Consider the following 25,378-nt stretch of genomic DNA (forward strand, 5'->3'; position numbering starts at 1 on the left):
TACCAGTAAGAAATAGGTATCTATAGTATCTATAGAGGGACATAATTAGGAGATTCATTATTTTCTGTTTGGGGTTTTTTTTTTTTTTTTCAGACATGGGGCAGGAGAGATTTGTTTATGTCTATTGATGTGGAAATGGAGCCAGAGGAAAGGTGGAGAAAAATCCAAGAGAGAAATTGACCTGGAGGATATTGGAGACAATGGGATAAATGGACTAAAATGGAGGGGTCACCTTCAAAGGGGGGATATTTGAATCTCAGAGACAATGGGAAGGGCAAGCATGCATCTTTTAAGAATAGATCTGGAACATGAGGACATCACTTTTCTGCTATTTCCAGGGTTTTTGGTGAAATAGGAGGTGAAGTTCTTTGCTGAAAGTGATGGGTAAGAGGTGTGGGTTGGGGTCTTGAAGGAAATCATGAAGAGTCAGCATCATTATTAGGAAAATGGGAGGGGGTCAGAATAAAGACAAATAAAAGAACTTGAAATTTCCAGGATCCCATTAAAATTGGAAATGGTAATATTTGTACTGGCATTGGCCACTGTTATTCAATGAATACCCCCCTGCAGTATCAGCTGCCTAGACTATTTATTAAAGTGAATAAATAAAAATCATTCATTCCTTTTCAAAATCTGTCCATTTATTAAAAACTATTGAGTGAGCATGCGCCATGTGTCAGGTGCTACCACAGGTACTTGGGCTGCAGCAGTCAAAATACAGTTTGCATGACCGTGATATCTTGGTGACACACTTTGAGGGGGGGTCCATAGCCAACAAGGGCCAGAGGAGACAACCAGAGGCAAGTGCCTCGTGGTCTCCATTAAGCCATGTCAACTTTTCTACTTCTCAGTTTCCTTATCAATAAAATGAAAGTATTGGGTTAAGTACCCCGACCCCCTACTTCTCAGTGTCTTTGCTACTCAGATAGTGAGGCATCTGGAATTGCTGAATGAACTGGGAAAGAGAAGTGCTGAGTGGCCACTCTAAGCCAGGTGCTGGGCTAGTTGGTTTACACATGTTTTATCTTCTAATTTTCACATGCAAACCAGGGTTCAACCAAGGTAAGTCAGTTGCTAGAGTTGCACAATGGAGCTTGGATTCAAATCCACATCTGCCTAACTTCAAAGCCTTTTCCAGTAGAGTCCTCAGAGAGAACAGAAGACCGGAAGAGCAAATAGAGACACAACAGATACCGTCAAGTGTCTAGAGGCAGATTTGTTTTATAGCACTCCAAAGGATAAAATGGATATAATGGATGAGAGTATAGGAAAGGACATGTTGGCTCAATGACAAAGAGGCTTTTCTGGAAACTGGAATTGTCCAACTATTGGACTGTTTGCCTCCAAAGACAGCAGTTTCTCAGCAGAGCTATTTAAGTTGAGGGTAGTGAATACCTCTTAGGATAGCTTGGGAAGTTGTTGCTTTCAATTCTAAGCTTCTACAAATCCCTCAGATATTTTGCTTTTAATACTACCCATGTATTTCCTTCTTATCTCCCCTTCTCTCCTCTCCTCTCAGCATCTGCTTTTCCCATTCATCTGGGTTTAGATGCTTCCTGCTTGCAGCTTCCAATTTTTGGCATCGCAGAGAGGACACCTCTTAACCCTTTCCCTCCAATCAGGCAGGCAGGAAAGAGACCAGTAACTGAATTTGGAGGGAATGTGTTTGTCATTACTTTGGTCTCAGGGGACAACCTGTCTTCTGAGATAAAGAAAACATTATTCAAAGAAGAAGTTTATGGTTACTCACATGGGCTGCAAGACTCTACAGATGCCATGACACAGGAGAGGAGCTGCCTTAGAATTCACAATGATCAGGACAATTTCACCAAAGACCTTGACAACTGGCTTCAAGCACATCCACGAAAGCAATCACAGCTGTCATCCCTTGGAGGCTGTATCCAAAGAGGGTGAAATGGCCTTCTTTCCTTTGCCAGTGGGCATCTATACTTACTGGAAAGTAGGACCTCCAAGGCTCTGCAATATTTATAGTGATGATGTTCAAAACTGCATTGTCCTCCCTTGGAAAGTGGTGTAAAGAATGCTCAGAGAATTCTATCTGATAAGACACATAGCTCAGCTGACCAACATGGTGGTTTGCTCAGGACTGAGGAGAGCTCTCAGAATGTGAGAATTTTCAGTGCTGTAGCCAGGAAAGTTCTGGGCAGACTGGGATGAGTTGGTCACCTTACACTCTACACAGTTTACACATGAGTCCAACTAAAATAAGCCAACTGGCCCAGAGTGGTCCACTGTGAAAAAAATGTTAATGATCCTTCTAGAAGAATATATAATCCAATAAGAGAGACAGAGGTAAAATTTTGGTCTTATAACCAAATCAGGCTTGTCCTAAAAACACAGAACTGAAAGTTATTCTAACATGTAGCAAAGATGAAAACAAAGTCAAGTCTCTGGTCCAAGATCTGAGAGTCTACCTTTGTCAAAAAGCATGCCCAAGAAAGCTAGTAATTAGGAGAATAACAAACATAGGCTAGTTTTACTTATGGCAGAGCACTACACATTCTTTCTCACCTGATGAATTTATGAGCCAACTGTTCCACAAAGTAATAGATTTCATTCCAGTGGTGCAGCACACTTCCTGATCTAGGAAAAGAAAAGCAGATGTTACTTAATCAGGTGTTCATTTTTCTTTACCTTGTATCATTTTTCTTTATGTTCTATTATTTCACATTCAATTTATCCATTAACTGGGCTCATTATCAGAAACTTCTATAACTTTGGAAATTATCTGAAAAGGTATTTAGACTCACTCCACCTTCCATTCCCACTCCACACACTAACGCACTAAAAAAAAAAAAAAATCCCTGGGCCCACCCAGATTCGGAGGTCAGTTTCAAATCTTTAAAAAAACCATGATGTTTGTGCTATTTAAATGATTCACTGATTAGGGAAGAAAAACAATTCCAATTTATTTAAATGAAATTAGCATAAACTAGATGCCTGAACACACAAACATAAACAAATCTCCCACCTCAAAAAGAATAAAACTTCATTTGTAAATATAGATGCAAAATTTCTAAATAAAATATTAGCAAAACAAATCCAGCAGGAATCTAAAAGAATAATAATTAATGAATCCGTGGAATTTATTTCAGGAATGTACTGATGGTTCAACATTTAAGAAAATCTAATGTAACTTGTCATAATAATAACTAAAAAAAGAAAAACTTTACAGACTTTCATTATATTAAAAAGGAATCTTTTTCCTAAAAAAGAGGGACACTTTCTCTAGGACGTATGGAATTACAGAATTTTAGATTTGGAAGGGGGCTTCTTTATTTCCCAAGATTGACTTCCGTTTTACTGATACCATTTACTACTGCTTCAATTCAGCTTCTAAGTATTTTCCATAGTGCCCATACTCAAGCTGTTGCAGTGACTTCACAGTAGGTTTTTCTATTCTAACCCCTTCTTCTGTGTAACTATGATGCTGTTTTCCTTTTACTTGAGGGTCCCTGTCAGCTGAGCTCTGCATTTCTGCCTGTCATTCTAATAGTTGTTGAGGTTAAGAGTTTGTTCCTTCTCTGACATTTTGTACAGTTTCCACTGGTTTCAGATTACTTTTATTTTTTATGCACTCATTTACCCTAATTTTAACTTTGAAAGAGTTGTTTGTTGCTATTTTTTTCTTTGTTTCAGATTACTTTATAAATATTTAAAATGAATCTGTGCAATAGATTTTGTGCCTTCCTTTTCATGGTACAATATCCCAAGAATTCACATTCTGTTCGAGTGTATTCCATCTCTATAAGGAGAATTCACTCCTCTCTGCCCCACATCCAGAAATGACATGTCTGCCTGACCTGAACAAAAGTGACACAACATGTCACAGTCACACAGTGAAAACTCCGCATCATAAGGCTATCTCACTTTCCCCAACTTCATCTATAACTTTAATAAATCTAGGAAAAATTCTGAAAGTATGTTTTGCAGAACTCAAAAGCTGACTTTAAAAATGAAATGAAGATTAAAGGTCTAAAAGTAATCAAGGCAATTGTGAAAAAGAATAATAAAGCTGGAAAACTTGTCTTATCAGATAAAATGACCCCATATGCACGATACATAATATAACCGTGGAGCCAATGAGGTAGAATAGAGAACCCAAACCTCAATCTACATGGGGTCTTGCAATTCAGTGAAAAAGGTGATTCAAACTGAGGACAGAGAACTAACCCTTTAATAAATGATGCTGTGGCAATGGATTTCTAATCGAAAAAAGCCAATTAGATCACTGTCTCATACCAAAAGTAACCCTAGATGTATTAAAGCCTAATGGGAAAGACAAAACTTTAAATCCATTGGGCAAATTATAGAAGGAGACTTTTATGTCCTCAGGTTAGTGAAGGTTTCTTCAGCTAGGTACAGAAAGTAGGAGGTTTTTTTTAATGAAAAGGATAATTTTGATTACCTGAAGCATCTACAATTCTGAATGAAAAAAAGATGCCATAAACAGGTTCAAAGACAAGAGTGAAAGAAGATGTCTGTAACAAATAAAAAAGGCAAAAAATTTGTGTCCAGGATATGTAAATAATTGGTACAAGTAAATATTACAAAGGCAAACAATAGAAAAATAGACCAAGGATCAGAACAAGCAATCCCCTAAAGGATAGTAAATCAGCATTTGAAAGACGCCAAACTCTTCTAGTAAAGACAGAAATACATATTTAAACAATCATTTGAGGAAGAACAAGCAATTTCCTGTGGCAGCAGCATAGAGCCCTGCAGAGTAGGGCATGAGGAGATGGGCAGATGGGGAAAGGGATCCAGGCATTCGGGTGAGGAGGGGGGTGGAGATCCTTCCTCTTAAAAACTATAAACCTTTTCCAATAGACCTTTTCTCTTCTGGCCTCTCAGGCTTTATACATATTCCAGCCACTTGGGACACTCCGTGTCTACACTGGCAAACTTCTACTCATTCTTCAAGACTCAACGCAGTCTCTGCCTCTTGCCTTTGACCAACATAGATGGGGCTCACTGCCCCCGCCCCATGCTCTCAGGGCACCGTGTACACCTCTCAGTCACTATCCTCTGATCTTGGGTTGCAATCACTTTTTTTTCATGTTCCCCCTGTGAGGGATTTAAGGATATTTGCCTCTCCAGCATCAACCCATTTATTCGACGGAGGAAAGAAGAGCATGGAAAGAAGAAGTCTCTATTGCTCAAGGAAGCCTCTTGATATTTTGTCAGCTGGACACCATCTCTTCTGCCCTCGTTTGGATAAACACTCTGAGTTTGGTACTCAGACAGCTCCAGCCAATTCCTGTGACCCTACATGAACCTGAGGAGCCTTCCCAGATGGGTCAATGACTCTAGAGCACAGCTCCTTGGTAAATGGGACTACCTAATCATCAACAATAAAACCTAATGGCAGCTGGGAGCCTCCCAAGAGCTCACCAAAATTCCATATACTAGCCCCGAGCTTTTAACCTTTGGAAGTCCTCTTTCATTAGAATCCCAGCCATCCTCCTGGACAGGATTCAGTTGTATACTTCAAATCCCAAAGACTGGTCCTGGCTGCTTTCCTCCAGCCATGGGGTAGATGGTCTGCTCCTGGGGGTCCTAGTGAGGGCCCAATGCTACATAAGTGCCTCACCAAGAGGCACCACATAATTGATGAGCCATAGTCCAATCTAGAATTCTACAACTCCTATCCGCTGGAATCAGGAGATTTCCTTTAACACTGGTCATCTGTGCCCTCTTCTGAAATGCAATGTTGTGTTTTGGTCCACATGACCAGCACAAGTACTATCTGAGGGGTAATGTAAGATGCTTAATGATTAAAGGGACATCCCCATACCTCCTTCATCCCAAGTTTGATTTTCTCATTAGTAGAGAAGTCCTGCAATGTGGGAATTGTCCTGGCAGGGGAGGAGGTAAAGTGTTGGTAAAACAGGGACTTGAACCAGAATTGAGGGGCTATTCTTGGCTATCTGCCTAAGGAGCAGAGGTCTGGAGTAAATCATCGGGTTACCATTTCTTTGTTCTCAAAGATTGGCCTTATTGAACAGCCACAAATCAATTTGCATTCCTTTACTTAAACAGGGTCATTCAATAATAATTCACACTATCACACTGTCATAAAACACTTCATTTTCATTATTCTTCTATCTGACATGTAAAATATACACAATTTGGTGAAATTCATGTGATTTGTTGATGCTAGGTACAGAGAAAGATCTAAGAAATACCCTGGGTGTTAAGAAAAGTCTGGATCTATCTGGTTTTCTTGCTGATGTGCAGGCACTGCATTTTCTCAAGAAAAAAATAAAATGATACCCCTAAGACAAACCTGGAGGTAAGGAGATAATTGACAGGCTTGCTCCTCCTCTCCCAACTCGGCTAGTAATTGCCCTGAGATGGCTGAGGTTTGTGGTTTCACATTTATACATGATCATTCTTTACACAATTATATAAGTTTTGACCAAAATACACCATTTTTAAAAAAGATTTTATTTATTTATTTGTCAGAAAGAGAGAGAGAGCATGCACAAGCAGGGGGAGCAGAGGCAGAGGGAGAGGGAGAAGCAGGCTCCCGGAGCCCGATGCGGGACTTGATCCCAGGACCCTGAGATCAGGACCTGAGCCAAAGACAGACGCTTAACCAACACTGAGCCACCCAGGTGCTCCCAAAATATACTCTTTTGGGGACACACTTGAGATGTACATAGTCTGTTCCCTTAAGCATCGAAGGTAAATATAACCCTCTAAGATTCTGGAAACCAAACTGTTTTTGTCTTCTCTGGATTACCATGGGATCCCAAGGGGCCTAACCTACTAAAGGAGCAGAGGAATATAGGAATCCTTCTAGTCCTTATTGCTGAGCCTCCTTAACCTGCACATGCACACTCTGTCCCACCCCAAGATCAAATTACACCTTGGGAAAGGAAAGAGCCCCGTGTCAGTTGTTTATGGTTTTAGCATGGAGGTGAGCTTGTTGGGGCTACTGCTCATATTTCTTTAACCCACATCTGTAGGAGCAAAAGTCTTACCTGCCGGGTGCCACAGTCCTGCCTCCCTGCCTCAATACCACCCGCCGGCCACAGCTAGACTTCTTCACCCTGAACTCTAAATACGTCATCCATGGGGCCTCAGAAACTATCCACTGTGACCTCACTCAAACATCTGTCCTTCTCCCACAGGGACAGATATGTTGGGTCTTTGACTCAATTTGGACTTTCTATTAAAACATGCATGTCTCGCCTGCACTTTGCATTATAAACTGAACTTCTGGTTTGGAATCTGCCCTAGTAGCTACTCCTAGAATAATCGACCCAGGGTGGTGTGTCCATGTTTGGACCAGTGGCTTCCTCTCAACCCTGAAGACCTAAGTGGATTCCCGGTCACAGCCAGAAAAAGTAGGGTGTTGGATGGGGAAGTGGCAGAGAGTGGATTCAATTCCAGCTTCTCACCACCCTACAATATATAAACCATCTCATTTATCATGCCAACCTGTTTAAGAGTTAATTATCTTAAAATCCCAGTTACGGAGTCCTGATGTCTTCAGGCGGTAATGGCTCACCCAGCCATTGTTACCAAAGCTCCAAGGCAGAAATAAAAACTTCTTAGTCCAGATACATGTAGGACTTGGAAAAGTTCCACTGGACTCTGTTATGTTTTTTTTTTTTTCTTAACTGCTTTTAAGACACAGTTGCTAGGCAAACTATAGTCAGAGAGCTGAAATGCCCATGTTCTAGAAAATCAGCAGATGTGAAAGGTCCCTGATATTTGACTCAATTAAATCTAAACTCAAATGCAATTCTAACCCCTGAAGATTTCCATGACCTAGCTCCTTCAGGCTCCTTCTTGGGATTTTGTGCCTTGGTCCCACAGGTATAAGTCTCAGCAAAATTTGGAATTCAACTGGCCTCCAGGAATTCTGCTTGAACACAGTCCTACAGAGTTCTGTGCTTGAAGGTCTATTCACTATACCTGGGTCTACTCAAAATCAGGGTCAATGCCTTCTCACACCACCTTCTGACTTGGCTTTGAGAAGGGTTGCCCAGATCATGGGATGGCAAAGCCACCATTCCTCACTACTAGCTGCACAAGAAGGTAACTGCTGGGGGCAGCTCCAAAGTTTCTTATTTTTGTTTTTCTATGACATCTCCAGTGTTTGGAACATAGTCAGAAGTCAATAAATTTTTGTGACTTTGCATTCATTGTGAGTTCCCAGCGAGGGATTTCACACAGAACCTACCAGCGCCCTCAGATTACTGCTTAATTACTTCCAACGGTCTAATATGCAAAGAGTAGGAGCAAAATAAGAACTCTGAGTCTCATTCTGATTTGTTTTCTGAAATACATTCTTTTGTGCTTATGTGAGTTTCCAAACCTCCCTGTGGTTAAGCTCCTTAGAAAACACAGGCTCTTTCCATTAGCCACACGCACAACCAGAGTCAGAAAGAATCGGGTGGGCCAAATTGAGTTTAAATTGTCCCCCCTTCTTTTGCACATGGGTTAGAATAAGACAAAAAGGAAAACAGAGCTTTATTTGGAACCATCACCCACGAGTCTTTTAATCCTGGAAGAGAGAGTTGCTCTAACGATGGAAATTATAAAACTGTCAGTCCCATTTTTCCTTAGCCCCACCCAGCTGAAGTCACTGATGTCCTAAGTGACCCACCCAGGTCCCCAGCTAATCCTGGAAGGGTGCGCAGCCTCAGGCGCCACAAAGTGGGACAAGCAATTAGTTTGTCCGTCAAAGGCCCAGCGTTCATTTGCCTCCTCCCTCTGCTCTCCTCTCCAGCTTCTTTCTTGGCCTTGCTCTCATTCCTGCTAACCTCACATTGCACTTGAATTGGCTGGAGCCCTAAACCCAGCCCAGGCCTTAGCCCTTATCCACCTATTACTGACCAGGGCCGTAGCCAAGACTCCCTCCTGCTTAAAGAGCTTGACTTTGACTCTTGCCTCTCTTCCAACTTCTTAAGATACCAGTCCAGACCAAAACCAAGCCACTGAGCACTGCACTTTGAATTTGGGAGCTCTTGTCTGTGTTGCGGAGACCCCAGCCCAGGATGCCCAGCCCCACCCTAATGACTTGTGAGGAATTTTCCCTTTAGTCAATCTGACTGATGGCTGTAAAAACAATGACTTTCAAGCTGTAGAATGCAACCTATTAGTGATTTGGGAAATCATTTTGGTGGGATATTGCCAACATTAAAAACAAAATGAAACAGAAATATTAGGATCCACTGCATGCTGTAACAAAGTAATACTACGTGAAAGTATTGGTCAATTATATGCAAGTAATATATATATATATTATATATCTATATCTAATGTGTATATATATATTATATATTAGATGTAAACTGTATTTTTTCTTGTGGAGCAGATCAAAAGGATATTATAGCAAAATATATACTCCTTTAACCTGTGCTAATTTGTCTTTTCCAGTACACGCACATCAGGAAAAACCTAAAATATGATCTGATATCAATTATTGGTATGTTTGGTGCAAATTCAACACAAAGCTGTAGTTGTTAAGAAAACAGAAATTGGTTGGCTATCCAAAAGGTATTTCCCAACATTAAGACATGGGATGTGATACGTGAGACCCCCAGGTTACCAGCCAAAGCCACCAATGTGATCTGTGGATGACCTCTAGGTGACCATGACCAGACAAGGGTCTGGTCAATACTGTGGCTGCCCAGGAAGTCAGAGGCCCCTTTCATGTGTACACAGCACAGGCACACTAAGCCATGTGAGTGAGAGCAGTGGGGGGCAGGGAGGGACAAAACCTCAAACTTAAATTTACTGAATGTTTAAATTCTTGCATTGGGTTAAGATTTCCAGTTTGGAAAAAAAATTGTCTCCTCTCCTCACCCTACCTGCACCTAGCAGGAGGGATTTTCTTGGATAAACAAAGCAGCTTTAAATTATTTTCTATATATCTAAGGAGAGTCAAAATAGGGGTTTTTCTACCCCAAGACACATATATTTGTAATAACAGTATTTCTTTATGCAGAAATGTGGAACAATTTCCTCTTGAGGCTGTTCTGACCAGCAGTTATGAGCACAGACTTGGTGAGTGCTCATGTGAGTTCAAACCTCTGATGTGAGTTCAAACTCCTGTTCTTCCAGTTACGAGTGTGACATTTGAACAAGATGTTTTGCTTTCTTACACGTCAGCTTCCTCCTTTATGCAATGGGGATAATAGTAGCTATCTCCTAAGGATCGTTTTAAGGATTCAGTCTAACGTTCCTCAGGTGTCGTGCATCCTGCTTGGAACAAGGTGAGCCCACAGGACACTGTGGCCGCGGCAGCTCCCTTCCCACTTGATTATTCAAGTCCCAGCAGTAAGATCTGAAGTGCTCCTTTCCTTACCCTTCACTAACACTTGGGATTATCTCTTTCTGAAATATCTGTACGTTTTACAAATGAAAATGGACCTTCATTATAATTTCCATGTGGATGTATTTAATTATAAGCCACAGATTTTTTTTTCAAATTTATTGTTCGTTTTCTGTTTTTCAAAACATTGAGTATCAATTAGGACCAACCACATCATTTGCAGAACCCAGTGCAAAATGAAAAGGAGCACCTCTTTTTCAAAAATTATTAAGAATTTCAAGATGGTGTCGGCAGCGCATTAAGCTAACTGCCAGACCTTTGTTAAGCATGGGCTCCTGGGTGACTGCATAGATCCCATGCCCCTGCAGCTGACCCTGTGCTATCAATACCCTTTGCCATTTTCTATCGGGGTGCAAATATTTTCTTAGCGTAGGGGTGAGCAAGCTTTCTATAGAGGGCCAGACAGTAAGTATTTTACGCTCTGGGGGGGGGGCTAGATGGTCCCCATGGTAACTACGTAAATCTGCTCTTGTGACACAAAAGCAGCCATTGATAGGACATAAATAAAGTAAGTGTGGTGATGCGACAGCACAATTTTATTTACAAAAACAGTCTGCAGACCATAGTTTGCCAACCTCTGTCCTAGACAGTGACTTTCTTTCAGTTTTCCGCATTACAAGATAATATAAAAATCTATATATTTTTTTCCTGGTAGCTGAAGTTTTAGTGTACTTCCGCTATTCATTTCCTGTTATTTATTGCTGAGAATGTGGACTGGAAAAATTGTGCCTTGGGCTATATCTGGAGGCATTCTTTGTGACTTAATAAATATTTCATGGGTATTTGAAAGGAAAGTTTATTCTCTGTGGGGTATGGGATTCAAAATATATTTATTAAAACAACCTCATTAATTATTTTATTTTTTATTTAAATTCAATTAGCCAATATATAGTACATCATTAGTTTCGGATGATAATTCGTCAGTTGTATATAACACCCAGTGCTCAACAATCACGTGCCCTCGTAAAACCTCATTAATTATTATTCATACTTTATCTGTCCTTTGAATGCTTAAGTATTCAGAGAGATGTCATTTCAGATTCTGCTGAGAAAATAATTTGGTTTTCATCTTTGGCGGTCAAGAATAGATGAGGGTTATCTTAATACGGTTCCTAAATATTGAAGCACCCTTGCATTTCTAGGATAACTTTTACCTGGTCTTGGTATATTATGCTTTTACTACGCTGTGAGTTTTATTTTAAGGATATTTGATTTGGATTTAAAGTTTTTATTCAATTTGGTCAGAAGTTTTGCATGTGAACATGTCATCTTTAGTAGATATTGGTATCAGATACATGCTAGCTTCCTAAAATAAATTGGGAGACCCTCTCATCTTTTTCTGTTTTCTGGAAGAGTATAATACTGAAATTTTCTGTTCTGTGATAGAGATTGCCACAAAACCAACTGGTCCAAAACCAAAGGACCTACTCACAAAGGGAAATTGGTCCCTCTTAAATGTCCAGATTCTACTGGGGGAGGGCAAAATTGGAAAGATCCAGCATCTCACCTAAAGGAATTTTTTAAAAAATCACCACTATTGGACTCTTATTATCACTATGGTTCAAAATTTAGGGATTTCCATGCCTCCTACTACCCAGTAGGTAAACTTGGCAGGAAGAAGAAGAGTTTGTGAGATAAAAGCAGACCACATTTTTTTTATATGAATGTAGTATGAGTAATTTTTTTCTATCCTCTGTAAAAAATTTATAGTTTTCACTTTCTCTTTTGAAATCTATTCTTTAAGTTTTATGTTTTGTTGTATAGCCTCATATTAACTTCTCTGGGTCCAATTACTTCTATTTCTTTTATACCATATCTTTTTCTTGTTCTTTATTTCCAACATATTCTCCATTTCGATGTCAATATTTTCAAGTGATTTTTTTCAGTAAGGGGGTGTGGATGGCATGCATTTTGAACTTTTGTATGTCTAAGAAAGCCTAGTTATGGAATTTAAATATCACATTTCACTCAGGACTCTATAATAATTATTGAGGTTTTTTTGAGAATTTAATACTGTAGACTAAAAAGAAAAAAATCTAATGTCAATCTGAGTCTGTTTTTTTTGCGGGGGAAAGGAAACCTATTTTTTTTCTTTTTTGGAAGAATACAGACATTTCTATTTAATCTTATATTTTTAAGAATTTATCTAAGGTTGTGTACTTGGTGAATCCTTCAAAAAAATTAATTAGGTTGAGTATTTGGTAAGTCCTCTAAATGTTCTCTTTTCTTTCCCTAGAATTTTTATTGTAAATATATTGTATATCCTTTTTGTATAGTATAAATATTTTACCATGTATATGTGCGTGTGTATATATCCTGTTCCCAGGTTTATATTACTTATCTCTTGTCTCATCATTTTCATCTCTGTATTCTTTCTGCTTGAGTTCTGGGAAAGGTTTCTTAAACTGTCTTCTGAAGAACTGAATTTACTTTCTGCAATATTCAGTATGGTGGACATTGTTTCCAGTGGGTTTGCATAGTCAGAAATAGCATATTTTCTCTCCAAAAGCTTCTTATTTTCAGCTTGTTCCTTTCTCATGACAGGATGCTCTTGTTTGTTGATGCATTATCATCTGAAAATTTACTGATGATGCTAATTAGACATATATTTGCTTCAGTGGCTTCAATGGTCATTGCCACTTCCTTTAATTAATAACTATTACATTTAAAGTTTTTTTTTAAAAATCCTGATCTACTTTTTTTGGTAATTTCTTGAAAATTACCCCTACTCTCCTTTTTAGAAGAATCCGTACCTACTTGAAAATGTTTTTTTATTTTTTTTCACATGTAAGTGACATCTTTGCTAAATATAACGGTTTAGGTCATAAATTCATCCATCAAAATTCTCCACCATTTAATGTTGTAGAGCCTTTGTAGGTCACTTGTATCTTTTCCATTCATAAAATTCTTCTTTTGTCTTTGAAATTAAAAATGATCACAAGGAATGCTTCGGTATTCACCTCTTTTACTTAACTAATTAATTTTGATTGCTACTTGATAAGCCTATTCAATCTTCATTTTCAGGTTTTTCTTAAATCAGGAAAGTTCTATTCACTCTTTGAATGTTTCTTCTAGACTACTCTTTAGCAACAAATTATCTGGTATATTGGATATCTATTTTTGTCATTCACTATTTATCATCTTCTCTCTCATCACTTTAAGTCATTTCCTTATTCAAATTTGGAGAATTTTTCAAACAAGACTTCATCATTTATTTCATTTTCTGCATTGTCAGTTCTGCTCTTTACTGCTTCTAAGGTGACTTTACATCTTTCCCTATTATTTCATATTCTGTTAACTGTTCTGGGTTCCTTGTCTTCTCATCCATATTTTACCTATTTCAAAAACTTATTTTATTTACCATCATTGAAATGAAAAAAATATATGATGCTAAAACTGACCTCTTCTGCTTTAAAATTTTTTTCTGTATATATGTTCTTCTTCCACCTTGGGAATTTTGTTTAATCCCTTCTTTAAGTCGCTGAAATTTTATAGGCCCTCTTGTCATCCTTGAATGTGGGAAGGTGTAACTGGCTCTGTTATTTGCTTCCCAAATAGTTTTTTTTGTGGGTTTTGTTTGTTTGTTTGGTTTTTTCTCATCTCACACTTATAAACTTCTCTAAGAACTCAATCTGGGAGAAGGGAGTTGGTTTTGATGGCTGAAGTAAGCTTATGTTATTATTCCATCACTTAGAGGAGAGTAAGGAATGAAATAGATCCTCATCATTTCCCACAGGTGAATATCATCCTTGCAAGGTTTGTGTCTGCATTTTGGACACGGTTGCATCCATTCCAGCTTGCCATTTGTAGGGTTTTTTGGCCTGGTCTCTACTTCAGGTTCCTATTTTATTGTACCTGACATCTTTCCCAGTCCCTACCGTATCCACAGAATCAAAGACAGAGTTCTGCCTTTTTCCTGGAGGCCCAGCATCTACGGGGAGGGCTCAACAAAGCTGGACAGAACTATTGTCATGAAGATGCCTGGCGATCAGGCTTATTGCCCCCAGAATATCCAGTGCAGCTCCTTCTGCACAATGCAGAGGGGCCCCAAGGAGATGCTTCTCATCCCTCTTATGTCCCACTCTTTACTTCAAACTCACTTTCAGATTTGGGACTGTTCTTGGGGCTCTTTCTAAATCTTCCTCTACATGTTTTCTACAACTTGGCAACAGCATGGAAAGTAGATCCTGGCTGACCTCCTTCAAACTCAGTCCATCTGGTTTGTTTCTAGTGGAATTTCTTAGAAGTGTGCTGCATGTCAATGTCAATGTCCTTCATGTTTGGACCTGATGCAGGTTTCTCCCAGATGACTCCTTAAGACTTTCTCTTTTGGGGGGGGGGGTGGGGCAGTTGTAGATGATAGTGGGGGAGGTGCTGTGTATGTTCAGCTTCCTTTTCAGAAGTCATAAACTTTTCTTCTTATCTCCCACTAAGATCCTCAGCTCATTAAATTTTAATTTCATCATTTATGATGCCCTGACAGTGCACTTCCAAAAGTCACCAATGCCTTTATTTCTGCTCAAGCATATGGCCTTTCTCAGTTCTCATCTTGCTGGATGTATTTATAATATGCATAAATATGACACATAATATTTATTATTTCCACAAACTGACTTTTGAATGCTACTGGGTCCTTTTGCATCTATAAAGACTAATAATTGCAACACTTGATATTTCTTAAGTACTTACTAAGCAGCAGGCATTGTGCTGAGCCCTGTACATGTATCGCCATTTAGTAATAGTAGCGAGCACTTCGTGAGCACTTACTACATGCTCATGGGATTCTGTTCTGGGCACAACCACTCATGTGATAATGTTATCTCTCTCTCTCTCTCTCTTTTTTTTTTTTACAAATGAGGAAACTGAGTTCACAAAGAGGTTAAGTAACTTGCTCAAGGACACACAGCTAGTTAAGTGGTAGAATTGGAATTTGAACACAGGTGGTCTGGCCCTAGAGTCCATCCACACTTTTAGTCTAAACACTATGTTTGTAGTCTTTCCGGCGTTTAAACCTGTGCTCTTAACACCTAGGCAACACTGCCTCCCCACGGAGGGGTCAGGAAATGCACGATTACAATTAGTGTTAGGAGCTAAGATAGTGAGAAGTACTAGAAAATTTCCACAAATTATTATGGGAATTTGGGAGTGGGGATACCAGGAAAGGCTTAAAACTGGGGCACTTGAAGGGAATCAGGAGTGCTGAACTGGTTGACCATGTTAATGGAGTAAAATGTACAAGGGGCTTCTGCAGTTTGGCCTTTAATCATCTCCTCTTTTGTTTCTTTGATATTGTCTTTTATGACAGTTAGTACTCAGGATGACCATACAATTTAAAATCCAAACAGACATTTTCAAGAGTAAAATAAGAAGCCATTAATAATTGTGCTGGGACAAGAAGCATAAGCCTGTAATGTCCTGGGCCATGCATTTATTGATTAGTGGTTAGATTATGGCTGTCCAATGGCATCTTGAATTTCCTTTTATTATTTTGACTGGTGTGTAGGTACAGTTATGGGATGCCTCACTTTTATTTGCTATGTGATTTCCATAAACTTGGCTTATGGAAATTTGCATTACCTTGTATGTGAGAAGTGATAGCGGGATGACTATGATTCTGATCAGAATCCTTTGGCACCAAGATTTTGGGAAAGCTCTGTTCCAGGGGGTTCCTACAGGTATTTATTCATTGGAGCTGTATACGGTTGAGCATCAGGGTTTGAGGAAAAGCAGATAAGGCCACTGAACGAGACCCCAGAGGACAAACACTAAGGATTATTATTCTCCATCTCTTGATAATTGACCACTCTGCTGCTTATCAAGCAATATGATTTGTTATGAGGTTGAGAGAATCTGAACAAGGAAGAGATTTTGAATGAAGATGTAATGTAGAGAGGTGATTGTTCTTAATTTTTTTGCACCAGAGGGAGCCCACAATTAGTGATAGGAGGGGCCAAGTACCAATGATCACCTCAAAGGCTAAGAGAGCATCACCTGTGTAAAGATGGGAGTGCTGATGAGGGAGGAAAGTGCATGCGTTAGTTCAGGGAACTGCATAGTACAGTTTTGTTGGCAGTTATAAGGGTGTGGGCTGTGGGGCTGTGGTAAGAGATGAAACTAGGGAAATACACAGTGGCCTGAGCAATAAGGCTCTTGGATACCTTGCTAAGGAGTTCAGATTTTATCCTAAAAGAGTTTTGGGGAAGATGTCAAGATTAGATTTGTGTTCTAAAAAGATCAATTTGGTGCCACTGTCAAGAATACAAGGTGGGGGGAAGGGTAAAGAAAGTGGGTAAGGAGACCAATTTAGAGAATGTTTCAGTGAACTGGTTGAGAAATGGGAAGGGCCTGAGCTAAGGCACTGAAAGGCAGAGAATGGGGTCATGTGGGAAGATTACAGGAGAGACATTAGGGCAGGTGTCGCCTGGCCTTGCGGTATGAGAAAGAAGATGGCTCCCAGATCTTTGGTCTAAGTGGCTGGGTTTCTGGTGACGTCACTCACCAAGACTAGAAATAGAAGGGGAGACGGTATTAGGGGAGAAACAATGGATCATCCCTCCACTGAAATTCTCTCTCCTTGCCTCAGTGGTACAATTCTTTGCTGGTTCTCTTCTGACTGTTTTAGCAACTTCTCGGCACTATTTAGTGGAGTTTCTTCTTTGGCAAAGACATTCCTGTTAGCAATTCCTCTAAGGCTGGACCCTGGCCAACTCTGTCATTAAACTCCATCTCTTTTTGACATTTAAAAAATCTTGATATTATCTCGATATTTTTTATTATTCATATCCACTACTACCCTTGGGCTAACGCCACCCAAGTCTTTATTCTCGGTCCCATTGTATAAATCCAAATGACAACTCAGCATCTCCACCCAAATGTCCTACGTGTTCAGACTGAACATGTCCACACCAAGCCCTCTTTCCTTCTGAAACCTACTCTTTACCCTCTCAATGCTTTCCTCTCCCACATCCCATGCAAATCAGGTCCTAAGCTCCTCACTACAAAAGAGCTCTCAATTTCATTTACTCTTTTCCTCATTCCTACTACATGAATAAGTGAGATATAGATAAAACACATATATAAGCTTGCTACTTTTGTCTGTAGAAAACTTGAATCCCATAACCTATTGCTGATACGAAAAAAAATCCACTCTTGTCAGATTCTTACCCTGTTACTTTCCCTGTCATGCTTACATCACAAGGGATGTGGGTCACCTTGCTTTCCTGTACATTACACCTTTTCTAGAAATGTCCTTGTTTTAACTTGGTCACCTGACAAAATCCTACTATATGTTCAAGTCCCAGATCCAAAGCTACCTCCTCTATGAAGCTTCCTAAGGCTCTTTTATCTCAACCAAAATTAATTTCACCAACTCTGTTTCCCCAGCCCTTTGTCTCTTCCACTAAGCTGTGAAATCTTTGAGAACCAGGGACCTCTTGGGCATTTTGTAATTCCACAAGTTTAGCATAGTTTGAAAATTCTGCATTGAATTGGTGTTTTCCTCTCCCTAACCAGCCAGTTCTGCTCGGAATCTACAGAGGTGTCCTTTGTTAGGGGACCACACCCCCTTTCTCCTGGGGTATTTACCACTACCACCAGGACCACCACCAGCGTCATCGCCATAACCATCTGTCATCTGGGTACTCACATACCAAATACTTCATGAAAGGTTTTAATCTAATATTATTTACAACACTTTACAACACCTCTGTGAGGTCAAAATGTTAATACCTATCTTTTTGATTAGAAGACTGAGATTCAGAGAGGCTAAGTAATTTTCACCAAGGTCACAAAGCTTGGTGAAAAGGCTGAGCTGGTGTTTAAAGCCAGAGATGCCTGATTCTGAAGTTGGCTCTCTTAAACCTTGTGCTTGAGTCTTGGTTCATTCCCATAAGGCCCCGGGGCCACATTTCATGCATGAGGTCTTGACAGAAAGGGGACAAAGGACTGTCCTAGCAAGTATCATGGCTTAGATATGTATGCACACATGCTAGAGCCTGGTAACACTAGAGGGCAGTGCATGGCCTAGCTGACCTCCGCTCTGTCTTCTCCATGTCAGGTTGGGCTTTCCTACCACTGTCTGAAGAGCTCTGCTTGGTGTCCATTTCTGAGGTGCTTGCTGCCTCTGCTACCTCCTCACCATAGAGGAGAAAGGCCATCATTACGGGGCAGCTTTCCTTGTCTTCCCGTTCAATCTCACCACTTATTGTGGGAGGGAAAGACCCACATCAGAATCACCTGGGAAGCTTTTCCAAGATAGACATGCTTGCTCCCTCCTCCTCAGATTCTGATTTGTTCCTTGGCTGAGAACTACTGGTTGAACCCATTCATTCCTAAGGTCTACAATTTCCACTGGCCCTTATCACTGAAACCTTCTCATTCCTCCCAGACACAACGCTCAGATATAGTTCAGGGGTGCTAGGAATCAACATCATTGCCATGTCTTACTCCACCCTGCAGTCTTTCAGTCAGGGATTCTCAGCCTGGGTGGTACCATCTCATAGCAAGGCATTCAGAAATAAATGTGGAGGCATTTATTTCTTGGTTATCACAATGGCCAGGAAGGCTAATGGCATTTCCAAGGTAAGGATCAGAAATGCTAAGCATCCTACAGTGCTGCCCATACTGAAAAAATGTCCCACCAACAATGCCAACAGCACCCTCACTGAGAAACACATTTGGTGTTTGATTCAAGCTTTGAATCAGCCTCCTCAATACTCGGGCATCCTCTGGACCAGCTGCTGCAGTGTCCCGGGGGCTGTTCTCCCTTGCCAGCCTCTCATATTCCCTCATATTCCATAAACTATGGAAAAAGAGATTCTTAGTTTTCAGATATTCATGTAATACAAAGGTGGCAGGGGAGCTTGTCCAATCTCCATTTCTGCTTTCCATTTAATCTAATTTCATTCTCTGCCCACTAAGATGTAGGATGAACGGGGAGGGAGGAAAGGAGCAGGAGCCAGTCACTGCTTCATGGGCGGATTTGAACTATCACATCCATTACTGGGACAGTAATCCCAGGTTGATGAATAAATACAAGATCTCGCTCAAAACCAACCCTTTCCCATCAGTCTTAAGTATCTTTGCCCTCTCTCAGTGACTACTCCTTTCTTGCTTACTCAGGCCAAAGCAGTGTATAATTACAGGTTTGCAGTAAAGGTTTCTAATGCCCACCCATATCTGGCTTTCCTCTTCTTTTAGATACATGGGAAGACAGAATTTTTCACCCTCTTTCCATAGGGTGAGGCCAAGTGACTAGTTCTGACCTAGGGGTTGTCAGTGGAAGGATGCGTATCAACTCCTACTGGAGCATTTCATCACCAGTGAGAGACCCTCTGGCATTTTCTTCCCTTGCAGCTGTGATGGTGGAAGCTGGTGTTAAGAAGATATCTCCACCAGCTTGGCTCCCAGAACAACTACTGTGAGCAGAGCCCCTGCTGACCCCCATCCGACATGCAAAGTAGGCAGAGATTATAAACCAAGGTTTAGACCTTTGTTGCTTCTAGTCACTGAGATTTGGGGGATTGTTTGTTACCACAGCATAACTTAACCTATCCTGATTGAGTCAACGTTCTTTTGCATGTTTAGGTATTTTTCATCTTTGTGTGTAGCTCGTGAGTCAGAGTGGCTTGGGTTTGAGGCTGAGTTTCACCACATAGAGTGACCTTGGCTGACCTTTCTAAACCTCAGTTTCCTCATGTGTTAAATGGTGATCATGACTGTACTAACCTTACGAGGTTGTAAAGACTAAATGGGGTAATACAGGCAAAGTGCTTAACCACAGTGCCTGGCAGGTAGCAAGGGCTCAGTAAATGTTACTTATTATTTTTCCTTATTGTTGATCTAAAATCGACTTTACTTGCCCCCTATTCCAAATCCTCTAGGAGTCTTTAGCTTTGGCTGCCTCGAGTCCTTCTAATGTCCTTCTGCCTAAAAAGCAAATAGTCTGGGACTGCTTCTTTCTTCTTTTATATTCTTTGCAGCTCCCAGAATGGGACATTGCTTGCAACTGACACTGTGTTATCCATATCTTTAGCTGAGTACACATTTGTGATTGGAATTGAAAAAGTATTTATGCAAACTGAAGAAACCTGATTACTTTTTTCAGTATGGAACTGGCATGTCTGGGAAACATGTCAGGAAATGTCCAAATATCCACTGTGTCTTTTGTTGCTGAGTGATCCCTGGGAAAGGCAAAATCCAGTTCTCTTGGCCACACATCAAAAATAGACACACATTCTAAATTAGCAGAAAGCAAATCCCATTTGCATTTATGTGACAGCCAAGTCTTGCAAAGGGATGCCAGAGTTTGTTTCTGGACCTCTGGGAGCCCTTTAACACTTGAAGATAATTACAGGTTATCTTAGGACGGGCACGTTCCTCCAACACTCCTGGATTCTATTCTCAGCTTGACACTGAGTTTTACCAGGTCTCCATAGCTAAGGAAACTAGAGGTAATTACTTGGCTGACCCAGACAGAAATACAAAACAAAACACGTAGGCTTATTTATTTTTATTTTTGACCCACATGCCAAACTTCCAATTTGTAAGCAGTTCTACCAACTATTACCTAGTCTAATAAGTCCTCTCCAAACCTGGAACCTAACTGGAGAAACATTTAAAACCAACCATAAAATCCATTTCAATACAAGAAGAGAAAGAAAGGAAGGAAGAAAGGAATAAAAGAAGAAAAGAAGGAAGGAAGGAAGGGAGGGAGGGAGGAAGGGAGGGAGGAAGGGAGGAAGGAAAGAAAAAGAAAGGGAAGTTCCCGGCCTCTGAGAAACTTTTTTTTTAATGATGCCTTTTAGAATTATTATTGTAGCATTTTCAAGATATCTTGTAATGGACTCTTTGTTTCCTGATTCAGAGCTAATTGTGCAATTTCATTTCTCGAAGCCCTCTTCCTAAGTATTCCTGGAAACAAGCTACCTCTGTTTCAACACATCTACAGAGTCGAAGTTGCTTTTTCTATCAGATTCAATCTGAACAAATTAACAATTTATTGGACCTTTAAGCACATCTTCATCAGATATTCTGAATGTACCTTAGAGTCCTAACCATCAGTTAACCCCCCAGCTGCAGGGGGTTAGAGTCCCTGAAACTTTCAATCAACTATAGCTGATCTGACAGTAGAGAAGTAGCTCCTCAGTTAAGTAATGTGGACTGCCTTATGTACCATCATTTACTGAAACCCTGATGCAGGGATTTTTAATTCCTGGAATCCACCCAGTTCCTCTAGTTGGACTGTTATGTGCTTCTCATTATAACCCAACTACACAGGGCATCAGTGAGTGGAAAGAGCAGGGCTGGGAGTCAGGAGCAGACATCGTCCTTGTGCAGGTCCTTAATCCAGTGGGTTGAACAGAGGGTTAACAATTTTCTCATCTGTAAATTAGGGACACTAGTGCTTGCCTTAGCTACCAAGCAGGCTTGTCTTTGGGGCACTTGTGAGAATGCGTAAGTGTTGGGAGACTTTAGTTCTGACTCTAAAGATTTCTTTTGTAAGTCAGTAGTTGGGAACGCAGAGGTATTTTCTCAGGAAAATGATACCATACCCGGTGGTGAAATTTCCAGTCTAATGCTACAAACATCTGTTTAATGACCATGTCCCTGGAGAGTAACACATAGCAATGGTCCTACAGATCATCACCAGTCCGGGATCATCTGATTGTGGTGCTAAGGGTGGAATTCTGGGTGAGCGGCAAAGTCCCCTTGTGTGGGGAGAAGAGAAAGAGAAAACTGGTGCTGGACAGAAAGGAAGCACCAGAGGGAGGAGTTTGGGGCTCCAATGGGAAAGGAACCCACGCTGAGCCTGTGGAGGGCCTTTACAAATATAAGGATATATTGGGTGGCCGACTGTGGCTTTGGAAAGTCCTATCAATAAAGCTATTCAGTGCTTACTGTCCTCTCTACCCCACTGTCTCCTCCACTCATCCTGCTGTTGACACCATCTATTTTTGAAGTCTTTAGGGCACACATGAATATAGCCAGCCCTTCCCCAAGACTCATGGTGGAGAAGCCACTTTTTCCATTTTTGTAACTAATCGTTCTCTACAAAATAGACCACTATACGATACATAAATGTATAGTATCATGACAGAGGAGCCCTGGGAGAATGGAAAGCTACATTTATAGTCAACAGGGTGCATTAATCTTAGAGCACCCCTGGAAGACTTCAAGGAGACTAGCTGCTCCTTGCCTGTTTTTCTCTGGATAGACCCTTCCAAATCTGACTTTTCAAATCCCTGATTGAATTCCCAGCAATCTACTTTTCCTGACTGTAACCAGAAAAGCATGTTTAAATGAACATGAAATTCCATCAGTATAAAGCCTTGTGAAGCCCAGTCCACCAGCCCCGTCGCCAAAGCCACTAATAATGCCCTATTGTGTTACTGTGGTCGTCTAGGTTATCATTATGAAGTCTTGCTCCTGGTTGAGAAAACACGACGTTCCATCAAATGTATAATCTGGGTTCTCTCCAGGCCAGAGATGCATCCTGCTAAAACCTGAAATGAGCTGACTTTTAATGTCATGGAAAAGAAGAGAACCATTCACTGAGAAAAAGGGAGTTGAGGGCTGGGGAGAAGAAAGGTGCCCTGGGATCCCTTAGTTTCAGCCTGTAGACAGTGTCTAGCCAGCCAAAGTATCTTAGATGCCCAAGGAAAAAGTGAGTCAGCATTCTTTTCCCTTCCACTCTGCTGTGGTTGGATGCTGGACAGCACTGTCTGAGAAGGTTCTTTCTAGGACAGAAGACCACGTCTTTAGGGACGACCACGGGCCTCTTTGCAATCACTGCGTTTTGGCCCATCCCCCAGCTCTTGAGTCCGGCATTCACACACATTAGCCTGGATTGAGATCGCAAGCTGGAAGGGTGCACACCATCAAGGGCTAGCAATTTTTTCATTCAGCACGAAAATACCTCTCTCTTCAAGCCGTAAGACAACTAAAGGAAGTCAGAGGAGTCCACCTGAAAGTAAAGGTAGGTGCCTGCAAAGGGACCCCCATCATTTCTTTCCTGGAGCATGTTTGGGTCCCCAGTGCACTGCAGAGTATCCTACGATGCATTTAGAAATTTACTCCAGGATTAAATATAAAAGAAGAAGCAGCCTCTATAATCATGTGCTTGGAGCTCAGCATGCTAGTTAGAGACCCTTCTCACACTTGAAACAATTCTTTAAAAACTCAAAGTAACTTGTTTTTGTTGAATAGAAAAGTAACATACGCTCATTACAGAAAACTTGGAAAGTTCAGAAAAACACACACAAAAAAAGAATTAAAAATCTTACCTTCTAGACAAATACAATTATATATTAGGTAAATCAAGAAATACACGTATGTATTTAGCTTTTTTACAAAGGTAACATCATAACGTACATAATATCAGTGCTTGTATTTTCACCTAAGGGTAGATTATGAGCACACACAATATGCATATTCAATACTATGCTATACCATGCTTTACTTAATAAATCCACTATTGTTAGATTTAGGTAATTTTCAGCTTTATTATTATAAACAGCACTGCCAGGAACATACATATAGCCACTTGTTTGAGACCATCTTGGATTTTTCCTTTAGGACATAGAATTGCTAGATGGAAAAGTAGAACCCCATTTTTTTTAAAGCATTTGATACATGTTGCCGAATTACCTCCTTGTCTGCACTATCCAATACAGTAGCCACATGTGGCTGTTTCAATTAAAATTAATTAAAAATAAACAAAATAAGAAGTTCACTTCCTTGTTTACACTAGCCACATTTCAAGCTGCTCAAGAGCTACCTATGGCTAATAGACCCAAACTGGCCAGAGCAGGTATAGAACACTTCCATCATCACAGAAAGTTCCATTGAACATCACCAGTCTAGAAAGACTACACAAATTCATATTTTCCTTAGTAAGATAGGAAAGTGCCTACCTCCCACAAGTTGGCCAATATTGAATATTGTAATCTTTAAAAAAAACCTTTGCCAACTTACTAAAAATTACAACTTTTTTGATTTTTTCATTTCTTTGATTACTAGTGAAGTTGAAATTTTTTGTTTGTTTACTGTTCTCTACTGCGCTCATCTTTTTAAAACTGCTTTTTATATATTAAGGCCAATCTTTGAGGAGTAATTGATGTTACAAAAGCTTTTGTAACTTTTTATAATCTTTTATCTCTGACTTTTTTTCACTTATGGAAATGGAAAATTTGAATATATTTAAGTATTTTCATAGTTTTCTTTATTGGTTCTGTCTTGTTTTAAGAGCTCTAAACCTCAGATTACAGTAATAGTCATTTAAATTTTCTTCCGGTTGTTTCATCCTTTCATTGTAAACATTTAAATTTTCAGTCCTTCTGGAATTTATTTTGGCATGTGGTGTAAAACATAAACCTAACCTTTTTTCTTTTCCCATGTTACTAACCATTTGTCCAAGAATCATTTTTTTTTTTTTTAAAGTAGGCTCCATGCCCCAGCATGGAAACCCTGAGATCAAGACCTGAGCTAAGATCGAGTCAGATGCTTAACTGACTGAGCCACCCAGGCACCCCAAGAATCATTTTTTAAAATAACAAATTAATTCCCCACCGACTTGAACTTCCAGTAAATGCTCTCACGTCCCTGGATTTCTTTCTAGATTTTCTATCCTGTCTACCTGTTCTTTGGCCTTTGCCATCCTGGGTGGAATAATTTGCCTTATGATACATTTTAATACTTACAGGTATTTCTTCATCATCTTTCTCTAAAAATGTTTTACCTCTTTTTACCAGGTTTCTGTCTCTAAGATAAACTTAGAATCATTTTGTAAATTCTTCTCACCACCAAAATAAATTCTTTCAGAACTTTGATTTAAAAGTTCAATTCAATTCAAATTAATTTGGGGAGAACTTGATTATCTCTATAGTATGGAGTCATTCCATTCAGGGACTTGGTGGTTCTGTCCATTTTTTCAAGTCTTCCTGTGTGTCCTGCTCAACTGGCTTTTTTGGGGGTGAGGGGAGAAAGCACCGTGATGGGCACCTC

General features: G+C 40.1%; 1 protein-coding gene across 1 annotated transcript in view; it reads right to left on the reverse strand.

The window, feature by feature from the left end:
• The window catches only part of ANTXR1 (ANTXR cell adhesion molecule 1), a 215,675-nt gene that overhangs the window by 188,183 nt on the left and 2,114 nt on the right, over window positions 1-25,378 (reverse strand). The window contains exon 2 of the mRNA XM_025868548.2: window positions 2,533-2,604. Within this exon, the coding sequence (XP_025724333.1) occupies window positions 2,533-2,604 (72 nt within the window). The remainder of the gene's footprint in view (window positions 1-2,532; window positions 2,605-25,378) is intronic.

The sequence above is a fragment of the Callorhinus ursinus genome, unplaced genomic scaffold (assembly GCF_003265705.2).
Source record: "Callorhinus ursinus isolate GAN/ISIS: 27379988/994484 unplaced genomic scaffold, GSC_fseal_2.0 scaffold10, whole genome shotgun sequence".
NCBI classification, from domain to species: Eukaryota; Metazoa; Chordata; class Mammalia; order Carnivora; family Otariidae; genus Callorhinus; species Callorhinus ursinus.